General features: G+C 34.4%; 1 protein-coding gene across 1 annotated transcript; it reads left to right on the forward strand.

Annotated features, from left to right (window-relative positions):
- Window positions 1–466: 466 nt before the first annotated feature.
- LOC126826796 (uncharacterized) lies at window positions 467–9,916 on the forward strand. The gene is made up of 8 exons (XM_050555882.2): window positions 467–928; window positions 1,339–1,397; window positions 2,705–2,785; window positions 3,293–3,369; window positions 4,372–4,455; window positions 4,964–5,037; window positions 6,994–7,055; window positions 8,322–9,916. The coding sequence occupies exons 1-8, from the start codon at window positions 585–587 to the stop codon at window positions 8,507–8,509; spliced, it is 969 nt and encodes a 322-aa protein (XP_050411839.1). The 5' UTR covers window positions 467–584; the 3' UTR covers window positions 8,510–9,916.
- Window positions 9,917–13,464: the final 3,548 nt, after the last annotated feature.

A 13,464-nucleotide genomic window follows, 5' to 3' on the forward strand; every position in this document is an offset into this window, starting at 1 on the left:
AACAGGTTGAAATGTAGGGCCGAAAATTGCATGTTTACTTATCTCTACTTCCAGCTTGTGTATCTCAAATTTTTCATGGTGAACCTCATACATGCTTTTGGGCAAGAATTTGCCACATGTTGCTCCATCTGTGGCAGAAAGCGTTCTACCCAACGAACATTTGGGAAAAAGTTAGAGCCGGTCTAAGATACGAGAATGTGGCTATGTGAATACCAACTGGCCAAGTGCGACCAGTGCGACCACGTAATCTAGACTAGCTTTATTTATAGGGTATTTTCCTTTTCCCAATTAGTATTATGGCAACTAAAATTAGTATTGATTCTTTTCAAAACAGCCATATATGAACATGATTCTGAGAATACCAAAATGGCAAAATCATAATCCACTTAATTCCGTGTCTAATTTTTAACGGGTTATTAATTATTTCCTATCGTTCCATTTTCGCTCGATCCGTTTCGATATTTGGATGAACTCTTTCGACTGGATGGTCGAGCCTATGTTCTAGAAAACAAACAAACTATTTTTACTCAGTTCTTTTTAATGAAAATGAAACTGAAACTGAAACTATAAACTGGAACGCGGAAATGAGTTTTACGCAAAACGCCAAGACAACTTCCGTCACAGGACGAGGCAGCGGACGAGGAACAAGGGGGGCAGGACGTGGATCCGTCATAAAGAGAGGGAATCGGACATCAACAATAGTAAACAATCATCCTGTTACCGTTGGAGCAAGGACTGCACCTAGAACTTCACTCCCCACAGTTTCTCCTAGTCCTAGTGTCAGGGGTAGAACTAATCGTGGTAGAGGTGCAAATACAAGAAAAACGATGTATGATGATGATGATGATACTGGTGCCAGTAACATTGATCGATTGGGTGGTCCAGATAATCGAAATAATGACAGCCGTCCCGAAAACAGAATTTCTCAGTAAGTTAGGACCATCCCAAAATTTCAACTCTTGCGTCCAAAGAAATAACCAGCCGAATTTTCTGGAACACCTGATTATGACATGTAATTCAGTTTAAGTGACTGGTAATGTTGTATTCATTTTGAAATTCAAGTTAAATTTTCTACTCTCCATTCTTCTTATTTATGTTGATTTAAGGGTTTAGTTCAATAGTTGCCTCACATTTTGGATTATCCCTGTCTTTTGTGTTTTTGCACTGTCTATAGTCACAGATACATTTTAGTGAATAAAATTTAGTGAAATATGCTTGAAAAGCATTAATTCCTAGAGCCTACTGTTCAGCAATATCTGAGGCTTGATCTGTGATACTTTTTCACTTTCTGCAACATCCGTTTTAAATTAATATTTTATATATTTTGTCTAATTTTAGTGGCTCTGGTTTTACTGTGATATCTCCAAATGAGAAGAAGAGAAGAGAAATAAATCAACGTAATATGCTTTTCCTAATGTTGATTATCTTATAAATAATAGTCTTTAAATGGCATTTAGTAGCTGGATAGATAAACCACAAAAACACATACATGTACATGGAGAATAGTGTTGAAAATCGGATCGAGATTTGTGATCCGAATACTTTTGTTTGCTATCCGAATACTATTCGTCGGATAATTCGGAAACGTGAAATTCTTGAACAAAATCACATCAAAAGTTCATATACTCATAATTTCTTACTTATTTCAATGTTTATGAGTGTCTGTGTATGCCGAGTATGAAATCTTACTTTCGATTTGCAAATTGTTTGAGCCGCGAAGAAAAAAACGTGCCTACCTTTAGCTGCAATTATTAAGACTATCCATGATATCAAAAAAAATCACTGAGGTGATTAAATTTGTGTATAACTACTCCTGTAATCCGTGGCCCTCCCACTTATCATTTTTTGCTCAATCAACACAAATGAAAAAAGTAAAATAAAAACATCTAACATTTATTCCGCCAAGGTCGTTTGCCTCATTCTGATAATCCACTGCTATTAAACCAATCAGTAAGTGAAAATATACGTGACCTAAGTCGTTATGAATAAATTTCATTGCGGGAAGTATAAACACAGTGTTAACTTGTATCCCGTAAACCCAAGAAGTAGCTTCTATCTAGCGTAAACCAGCGTGAGGAATGAATGAATATTATTTTATTTAGACTACTGTTTTCATTGGACTGCATTCATATTTTTATTAGTTACTATCGCTAAATAATACTCGTGATATTAACATTTATGCTCAAAGCTGCATACGTGATCAATAGCATTGGGGAAAATTTCAATGTAATCAGATGTAAAAATGGCTAAATATAGAGCATACGGAATGTCAGAAGACTGTAACGGATAGTAAAATGATTCGGATAACCCTTATTTTGTATCCGTTAACGGATATCCGAATAGTACATGTTAGTTTCAACACTAATGGAGAACAGCTACTAGTTTATTTTAAGGTGACGTTTCGAAGAGTATTCTATCAACGTTATTGAGCTAATACAGTAATACAGATGTGAGGCAAATGTTAAGTATGGTTTCCATTTTTGTGTAACTTGACCACAGTGGCCATGGACGCTCATTGTACATTTTATTGGTATGTTGCAGGCCTTTGATGTTGTCGTTGTCATGTATCGTTTCAGTTATGTTGTTGTATTTTGTCTATATATATTTGCCTCATATCTGTATTATTGTATTAGCTTGATAACGTTGAGAGAATACTCTTTGAAACATCGCCTTACAATACACTAGTAGCTCTCTTTTTTTGTAGAAGCGCAGAAAAATATGTTGACATATGAAAAACATAAAGAAGAGTCAAGACTTCAACATGTTTCTTATGTTGGAACAGCAGGTTTGTGCAATTATGTTTATGGTATATTTTCCTAACAAGATTACCTACTATGTATAATAATTTGTATGCATTATAACATCTGGAGACGTTCATTAAGGGCAGATATCTACCTTACATGTATGATTTGATGTATATCAGAATAAAGAAGTAAAAGAGGTGGTCTGAGAAGAACCTTAGGAGGTGGCACTTCTATGTATTGCAAGTCAAGTGTTGGAATGTAAGATACAAAAAACTGCTGTCCACCCATGTACTGTGTTAACGTGTCTGTAAAAGAACCCTTTACATTCAGAATTTGGTGAATATTCTTCTGAAATGCTGTCCTGGAAAATTTCTATTTTAACCATATGCTAATCTCAAAATCACATAATTGTTATGTTGACGGGGCCATAAACCCGTTTTTTAAAACAGTACTTTCATTGCTAAAGCATAACCATAGAGCCATGTGCTTAGTAATTTTGGAAATTGATATGGAATTTTCTAGAATCCTTATTATGTTTTATATTAAAGGTGGGGGATTTATATCTGAAAGGGAAGCAAGACAAAGAGCAGCAATGAATCAATCAAAAGCAGCTTTTGACAGTAGGGTAAGCAATATGTAGTTACTTCCCTTTAATTTGCTGCATTGTGAAATCGGTCAGTTTTATTCTGTGTAACAAGTCTATAGTATAAGCTGTCAACCCCTTTCTAATATTTATGCATAAGCAGTATCTTACCATTTATTCATTCATTTAAATACTATGATAGTGGATTTGAACAGCTTTTTTGATTATCTCAATTGATTGTACACTATACCGGACTCAATTTTAGGTAAAATCTGACTAGTTTTATCAATGCGCCCTGTTATGCTCGCTATTCAATAAGCCATTTACCATTTTGTTGTCCACGTAAATTTAATTAGATGCCTGTTGTAAATCCAATTGAATCCAAGCCGGGACATTATCTGGTGTTGGTATTTTGATTTTGTTTTCTTAATTAAATGTTAAATAATATATCTGAGTACATATTAGTGTTGATTAAGCCATGAGAAACTTGATATTTTGGGCAACAAAATATGTCAGATGTTGTGTCGAAATGATATATAATATTGATTTAGATTTGGTATTGAAAATTGTATTATTGTTGGAATAGTTTTTGTGCGGCAGCATTGAAATATATGTATATTGCCATTATCCTTGTCCTCAATTTCTTATGCGCATCACAGTTGGTGCAGAAATGTAGGACGTTAAACTCTTATTTCATTTCACTACAACTTGGGTATCATTTAGTTGTGTTGTTTTAGCAGGAGTTTGTGTATTTAATGTTTAGTTCAAACCATTGATGAAAACTGATCAAAACCATTGAGAATCATAGAAAAAGATTGGGTTTCTACTGTTGTGTAGTTTAAAGGATCTGTTTAGATAATTTTATGTGAGAACTCTACTGACTACATTTATCATTTGATCTTTTTAGAATTTATGTTGTTTACATTAGTGATCATTGATAATGCTCTAACAATAAAATTCATCATCCAAAATGTTTGAAATTTTTATGTATTATTCAGGCGCAGAATTCTCTCTAATGTTATTAAGTTTTTTACTATTTTACAGTTAAAAAGAGAATCTGTCCGTGCAGCAGCTAAACAGCAAGAGGAAGCAGTTTATGAACAGCGAAAACAAGCAGCTCGAAAACAGGTACACAACACAAAGTTTAACATCAAGACCTTTGTCATATTATCTGTTACCTTAACTGTCTTGGGTGGTTGGATGGCCAAATGGTTAACACGTGCGCGCTCTATCATAAGGTCTGTCATTGAGTCAACTGGCGTGGTTTCAATTCCCCGGTTGTACGTGACAAGGAGTAATGTCGCTTGTCCAACCTCGTGGGTTTTCTCTGGGTCCTCCGGTTTCCTCCCACTGCTAAAGACCCCTACTCGCAAGCGAATTATTGAAATAACGTTGAACCATGTGTTAGTCCCGAAATGACCTAGTTTGTGTTGAGTGGACTTAAACCCCATCTCTCTCTCTCTCTCTCTCTCTCTCTCTCTCTTAACTGTCTTGCAGACTCTCCTGCTCCATCCAGGCTAAATAAGATGGCCATAAACCATACAGTTTCCTGAAAAAGCTAATTGTCGTCAATCATTCCCCTGACTGTTTAATGTGTTGATCGTATAGATGATAACATTTTTTTTTTTTTTTTAAGGCAGAATTAAATGAGCAGAGAGAAAGAGAAAATGAAAAAAGGAGAAAAGAACGTATGAATGATGACATGAGAAGGTGATTATCAAGTCATTACTTTAAATACTCAAGTTAAAAAATTTTATTGTCATAAATCTACATGTAAATGTTTGCCTGAATTTATTGACAGAAAATCGTGTATATAGTACCCGTCTGTTGTCAGCTTCTTTGGAATGCTGTCTTCATTAGCCTAAGTCTAGTCAGTGCTATGGAGGCTAAAGATGTACAAGTATATGCTGTTCACCCTAGTATGCAAACTGGGTCGCAGTGAATTTTCCTCTGTCAAACCAGTCACTGATAGAAACAAGCCAATAAAGAGGCTGATGTCACCTGCCTTGTTCCCAAAATAAATAGGTGACATTAATTAATTAATTGCACATTTATCCTGCCATAAAGCATAGATCATTGAAATTGCTTATCACTCTGCTGAATTTGATCAGAAAATGCTTATTATCAAACTTAGTAAACTTAGTGATATAATGAAACTAACACAATATGTCACTTGATTAGAATTAAAGTTATCATCTCCCAAACCACTGACAAATCAAATTGTTTATTTCTGCTTAGCCTGAACACAAAATTGAACTCAGTCAAGATATTATTCGCTTTGTGAGCATGTACATTAAGTCTGAACATTATAAGCAGAGTTTTAGTGTTGCAAGTGATGGACAGAAAAAATTACAGACAGTGGCATGCAGAAAGTGGGTGATAGGGGCCAACGATCCCTGGGTGGGTAACCGTTTTAGGGAGCAAAATTATGTTCTTTTAAGATTTGAAATTATTGCTGTCAACACTGTTGTGCAAGCTACCCAACTTAACGTGAATAAAAAGTTTATTTTCTCCCACCTTTCGAAGAAAGCAGGGGACTATTAAAATGGGTCTGTGCGTCCGTCCGACACACATTTTGGGACACAATGACTCTAATTGAGCTTGAATTTAGCTTCTAATTAAGCTATAGTTTTCAAACTAAGTTCGATGTTGAGCATTTTCTGCTTAGACATGACAACTTTGCTTCTAATTAAGGGATGAAACTTGGTGTATAGTTTCATTACCTCAATACCTTGACTAAATTTGATAATGAATATTTTCGACTCAGGTAAAGCAGTTAAGCAGAGTGATAAGTAATTTGATTGGTCGAGACTTTGGAGCTCATCAACTCTGACTCATAGTGAGTCTCGTTGCTTTGGGACACGATAACTTTGCTTCTAATTGAGTGAGGGGTACAACTTGGCATATATTTTTACACAAATACTTTGATAACTTTGATTCTAATTGAGTGAAAATGGTGAAACTTGGGTATATTATTACATCAATACCTAAACAACTTTGGTTCTAATTGTATGACTATGGTTAAACTTGGCATATATCATTATCTCATTACCTTGACTAAGTTTGATAATGTGCATTTCCTACAGTTTCATTACATCAGTACCATGACTAAGTTCTGATCATTTTCTGCATCAATGTTTTGGGACATGATAACTTTGATTCTAATTGAGTGAAACTTTGCGTATATCATTACATCATTGAGAAAGTGTGAATATCTTGACTAAGTTCGATGATGAGCAATTTGATTTGTCAAGATTTTGGGGATCAACAGCTTTGATTATATAATTGAGTGAGAATGGTGAAACCTGCAATAGGCAGATTAACCTCTGCATAATGTATTAACTTTAAAGTGTGCCTTTAAATTATGTTTCAAAACAGATCATAATAAATTTGTAAAAAAAAAAATGAAGTAAAATAAGATTGAATAAACTACTATAATTACTAATAAAATAACCAAAAGTGCACATTCATTGAAATATGTGTTTTAATCTCAATGCTCAAAAATGACTGGTGTACTTGGAGGTCAAAACCAATTTTTTGGACGTACTGTAATGTCATCATTGCAGAGACCGAGAAGTTTGTTATAAAAGAAGTGTCCAATTGGCCCTAATTACTTGAAGAATCTTGTGGAAATTAAAGTTATTTAGAATTTTATTTCTATTTCAGGAAGAATGCTGCTTTCTTGGATCGTTTAGAAGCTGGAAATAGTTCAAGAAAGACTAATTCAGGTAAAATGATAAAAAAATAAATGTATGCATTTATTGTCTGCCTTTTTTTTACTCACTCTTAAAATGGGTATATCTTGGGGTTCAATATAACTGATGTACCATTGCTATACTCTTATATATAAAGTGGGTTTATCTTGGGGTTCAATTTAACTGACCATTGCTATTAATGAGACAAATTCACAGATTAATGAAACAAAATTTTTATCACGGTGATGGTAATTAGCCCAGTTTTAAATTTCATCTGAAATCAATAATATATTGGCATTGAAGCAACACGAAGAAAACAACATTAAGTCAACTTTTGGTCCAAAATTAAAAAGATACCTATGTTCTCATTATCACTTAGTATAATTATTATTATATCTCATTTTAATTGCATACATAACACAATTTTATTTGTACTTCCACATGCCGTGTTCATCCTTGCTAAGCTAAGTCTTTTCCGGATATATCATAGTTCCGAGATACAATTGCAAATTTCTTACAAATTTTACAGTAAGTAAAAGATGGACCCATAATTTTAATTGATTTTAATTATAACAATATTTAATTACGGTATTGCTATCCATTCTAGAGGTAATAGGCCTACTAATCAATAATTGAATTGATTAGCCAAAATTGAAAAAAGCAATTCAATGTTTTATTCTAAGAAGGGGGGGTTGGATGGGCGAATGGTTAGCACGTGCGTGCGGTATCATAAGGTCTGTCATTGAGTCAACTGGCGTGGTTTCGAATCCCCGGTTGTATGTGACAAGGAGTAGGGTCGCCTGTCCAACCTCGTGGGTTTTCTTCGGGTCCTCCGGTTTCCTCCCATTGCTAAAGACCCCTACGTGCAAGTGAATTATTGAAATAAAGAAAATTAAACCATATGTTAGTACTAAAATGACCTAGTTTGTGTCGAGTGGACGTTAAATCCCATTTCTCTCTCTCTATCTCTCTTTATTCTAAGAACTGTAGTACCATATATATATGATTGTCACCACTGTCAATCCATCCATATGTTGACCTGTCTGTTGTCAGTCTGGTCAATTATTTCATGCACAAGCAAACAGTTAAAATTCTTTTGACAGAATCTGATGAAACACCTTTAAGTTTATTGTTAAGTCATAAAGATTTTAAGTTTTCAATAAATGTTTCTGGAGTTAATGCCCTTGGTTCAAAAATTCCATTCACAATTTTTGTGCATACACAAACTTTTTATGACTCTTAAGAGTCCGGACCAAGAAGAAATATAGCAATAATAATTATCTGTTTATTTTAATATAGGTGCGGTTAATTCAAGCTCAAAATCAAGAAGAGAACCAGAACCAATGGTGGCTGTATCAAACCGTAATTATCAGAGAGATGATTTAGACAGGCTTCAAGTTATGTTTCCTGATTGTTCCAGGAATTATTTATCCGATATTATTGAACAGATGGGCTCTCTAGAACTAGCTGTCAATGTTTTGAGTTAAAATTAAAAACAATTGACATGTTTTGAAAATTATTACAGTCATCTTGAAAACAGATGGGATCTCTAGAACTAGCTGTTGATGTCTTGAGTGAAAATTAAAAACAGTTGACATGTTTTGAAAATTATTAGTCATCTGGAAAATTTTTAATCTGATTAAAATGAGATGTCAATTATTTTTTGTTTTATTCTTTTATATGGTAATTACATTAACATCTTAAATAATTTTTTTATGTCAGTATTCAGATAACAGACTTTTATTGTTTAATTAAAACCAAAGGATATATATGAGTGATTCTGAAGCATTTGTCAATAAAGAGAATTGTCATTGGTGAAGCAAAGTTCTGATGGAAATGAAATAGAGTTTAACTTCTTTCTTTTCTGCACCAACCAGACTAATGAACACTGTCACTTCTGATAGAAAGTAGGTTAGTTACGGTGTAGTATAAAAATCTTAAAAAAAACCAATTTTAATAGGGCTAGAAAATTGGAAATAAAAAAAAGCATTATTTAAAGTCGTATTTGTGGTTAAAATACAATTAACTTGTGTAACCACCACAAGAAAAAAGTCATTTGGAGCATTTTAAATGTGACTGTACATATCCAGGTTTATTTGTCGGATTTAATTAAATGTATACATGTACTATAAGTACATGTGGTCTGTTTGTGTAAAAGACTTTTTAAAAAGTACATGTGGACTATATATGTAAAATGATTTTTAAAGAGATATTGAAATAACATGCATTTTGTTTAGGTTATTTCTGGTAGATAAGTTATTGATAAAATTGATGCATACATAATATAATAATAATAATAATATAATAATAATAATTTATTGAACTTGTATAGTGCCAAAATCCAGCTTGTAAAGCCGCTCTGTGGCACTTGTACAAAATATATATATGAGTACACAATGCAAAAGAATAAGATATAAAATCATAAAAGAACAAATTTAAAACTATTTGGTAAAACAATATAATTGGATTTAAAAAAAATAAACCAGATAAAATATAGATAGAAAATCGTAACAAATTAAAATTAAACTATTTGGTAAAACAAATATATAGCAGTGTACAGGTAAAATATTAAACATTAAAATAATTGGTAATATATTGGTAATATATACATGAAATTTAGGGTGAACCCCTGTAATCTGAGGTATTATTATTATTATCATATTTATATGAGGTATGTGTCTAATTACAACAAAAATTCCTTTAAACTACTCTCGGAGAAATATATTAAAAAAATTACGTTGAAAAAAGAAATAAACACATGTTTATTTGTTGTTAGATCGATTCAACATATGTAGGTGACCAGAGTAGGTTTTTTGCCAAATTTTTCGACTTTCTATGTGTACCATGTAATATACTGTGATAATGAATGAAACAAATAAATTTCAGAAACCTAACTACCGGTAATATTTTGTTTTTTATACCCGAACATATAATGTTTGTGAACATGCTAACAACTGCTGCTATCATGTGCAATGTAGCTCTATTCTCTGCACACACTTTGTATAGCTTTATAATTATAATGGTGGTACGGTATTATTGTCCTGCCGGGGTGGGATAGGGGGAATCTGTTAAATTTGGTCTTCTGTCTTTCCGAAGCATTTAGCTACAACTTGTAATGTATTTTCATTATTACAGTCATTTGTCTCTAGGTTTGAACCTCAGCATTAAACATGTATATTTATTAGATTACTGCAATTTTTTGAAACATAATTTGCTTTCTAATTAAAGGGATTACTGCAATTTTTTGAAACATAATTTGCTTTCTAATTAAAGGGACAATAACACTCTGGCTGGCTTGACAGCTCCAGAAAATAAAAAATAGACTTATTCTAAGTACTAGATGTGTTAGTGTCTTACCTGTTGTGTAAATTATCCATTAAATCCTATTTTACTTGTCCAGAGGGTTCAAAAATATTTTTAAATCCAAGTCACATTTGAAAAGCTTTACGTCAGGCTTTTCAAATCATTTAGTTGAATTTTTCCAATTTTTTAAATTAGGTGTGTTAAGATGAAATTTATATCACCAATTAATTGGAATATTGTAAAATAGTACAATTTGTTGACCTGATTAAAGATTGGGACATATTATTCAGTTACAACAAAAGTGGTATTGAGCCTTTAATGGAGTTTGATGTTACTTTGAAAGTACTTTCATTATTACAGTCGGGGGGTTGGATGGCCCAATGGTTAGCACATCCGCGCTGTATCATAAGGTCTTTCATTGAGTCAAGTGGCGTGGTTTGATTCACCGGTTGTATGTGACAAGGAGTAGGGTCGCCTGTCCAACCTCGTGGATTTTCTCCAGGTCCTCTGGTTTCCTCCCACTGCTAAAGAACCCTACGCTCAAGCAAATTATTGAAATACAAGCAGTTGCCATGCAAGATACGCCCACATTTTGCATGAGATGGACAGAGATCAAGCTAAAAAAAAATAATGTGATTTTTATACGCCCACATTTTCATGTGGACGTATATTGTTGTCGCCCCTGTCTGTCCGGACATACATCTGTCTACAATTGTTTGTGGACACTCTACAGGTCACAATTTTTATCTGTTCTTTAAATGGCATTAAGTAACTGGATAGAGTAACAACAAAACACATACTTATGGAAAACAGCTACTAGTGTATTTAAGGCGACGTTTCGTAGAGTATTCTCTCAACGTTATCAAGCTAATGAATTTTTATTTAATTTCAACGAAACTTGAAACATAGGTTTATCTCCCTAAGATCTCAGTTCCTTTCGATATTGGGGGGGTTGGATGGCCGAATAGTTAGCACGCGCGCGCTGTATCATACAGTCTGTCATTGAGTCAACTGGCGGGGTTTCGATTCCCCGGTTGTACGTGACAAGGAGTAGGGTCGCCTGTCCAACCTCTTGGGTTTTCTCTGGGTTCTCCGGTTTTCTCCCACTGCTAAAGACCCCTATGCGCAAGCGAATTATTGAAATAAAATTGAACCATGTTATAGTCCTGGAATGACCTGATTTGTGTTGAGTGGACGTTAAACCCCATTTCTCTCTCACTCTCTCCTTTCGATATTTGCATGTATCGGACCGTAACTTCATGGATTATGGCCCCTGATTGTACGAAAAATCACGTTTTTAGCTTGTGGACCCTTTTTTTTATCTGATTTTGTTGAAATTTGAAATGTAAGTTTATAACCCAAAGATCTTGGTTCCTTTCGATTTTCCCGCATATTGGACCGTAACTTCCTGAAGTATGGCCCCTGATTGTATGAAAAAAAAACACATTTTATTAGCTTGTGGACCCTATGGAGGTCACAAATTTATTCCGATTTAAAAAAAACGTTTCAATATATCTCTGTTACACCTTAATGACGGTTGAGTTCAAATATCAAGGTTGTGGACCCTCTAGAGCTCACAATTTTGATCCGATTTTGATGGAACTTGAAATGCATGTTTATAACCCAGAGATCTTTGTTGCTGTCGATATTTGCGCGTATTATTATCGGATTGTAACTTCCTGAATTATTGGCCTTGACTGTACGAAAAATCGCAATTATAGCTTGTGGTCCTTCCTAGAGGTCACAATTATTATCCGATTAAAAAAAAAAACGTGTGAATATATCACTGTTACACCGTAATGATGGTTGAGTTCGAATTTCATGAAAATCAGACCAAAAATGGCCGCCCGTCTATGCAAGTAGTGTAAACATCTGGTATATCAAGGCTGTGGACCCTCTAGAGCTCACCATTTTGATCCGATTTTGATGGATTATTATCGGATTGTAACTTCCTGAATTATTGCCCTTGACTGTACGAAAAATCGCGTATCGGATTGTAACTTCCTGAATTATGACCCTTGACTGTAAGAAAAATCGCGTGTATAGCTTGTGGTCCCTCTAGAGGTCACGATTGTTATCCGATTTAAAAAAAAACGTGTGAATATATGACCGTTACATTGTAATGATGGTTGAGTTCGAATTTCATGAAAATCGTACCAAAACTGCCAGACAAAATGGCTGCCCGTCTAAGCAAGTAGTGTAAACATCTGGTATATCAAGGTTGTGGACCCTCTAGAGCTCACACTTTTGATCCTATTTTGATGAAATTGGAATACATGTTTATACCCCAAAGATCTTGTTTCTTTTCGATATTTGCGCATATCGGATTGTAACTTCCTGAATTATGACCCTTGACTGTATGAAAAATCGCGTGTATAGCTTGTGGTCCCTCTAGAGGTCACAATTATTATCCGATTTAAAAAACTGTGAATATATGACCGTTACATCGTAATGATGGTTGAGTTCGACCATATCGGACCAAAACTGCCAGACAAAATGGCCGCTGTCTACGCAAATAGTGTAAACATCTGGTATCAAGGTTGTGGACCCTCTAGAGCTCATAATTTTGATCCGATTTTGATCAAACTTGAAATGCATGTTTATAACCCAAAGATCTTGTTTCTTTTCGATACTTGCGCATATCGGACCGTAACTTCCTGAATTATGGCCCCTGATTGTACGAAAAGTCACGTTTTTTAGCTTGTGGACCCAATGGAGGTACAAATTTTATTCCGATTTAAAAAACGTTTGAATATATCACCGTTACACCTTAACGACGGTTGAGTTCGTATTTCGTGATCCGATTTTGATGAAACTTGAAATACGGTTATAACCTAGAGATCTAGGTTCCTTTCAATATTCGCGCACATCGGTTCGTAACTTCCTGAAATATGGCCCTTGGTGTATGAAAAATCACAATTTTTGTCCGATTTGTGTCAACTATAAATAAGTAGAACGAAACAGTAGAACTCAAACAACTTTATCTATCAAGAAGCAATTCTACCAAGAAAAAAAACACACGAAGCAGGCCTGTAGCCAGAGGGGCAGTGAAGTTTTTAGGAGGGGGGCACAACGCGGCACAGTCTACAGTAGGTATTTTAGAGCTATGGTCGGCAAAAAAAATTTTTGTTTTCGGGGG

This window comes from Patella vulgata, chromosome 1 (genome assembly GCF_932274485.2).
Source record: "Patella vulgata chromosome 1, xgPatVulg1.2, whole genome shotgun sequence".
Classification (NCBI taxonomy): Eukaryota; Metazoa; Mollusca; class Gastropoda; family Patellidae; genus Patella; species Patella vulgata.

Bases quoted from the DNA above. Each gene is read 5' to 3' on its own strand.
- LOC126826796 (XM_050555882.2), top strand. From the start codon at position 585: ATGAGTTTTACGCAAAACGCCAAGACAACTTCCGTCACAGGACGAGGC. The intron at 929-1,338 runs GTAAGTTAGGAC...GTCTAATTTTAG, and splicing joins CCCGAAAACAGAATTTCTCA to TGGCTCTGGTTTTACTGTGA. The intron at 1,398-2,704 runs GTAATATGCTTT...CTTTTTTTGTAG, and splicing joins GAGAAGAGAAATAAATCAAC to AAGCGCAGAAAAATATGTTG.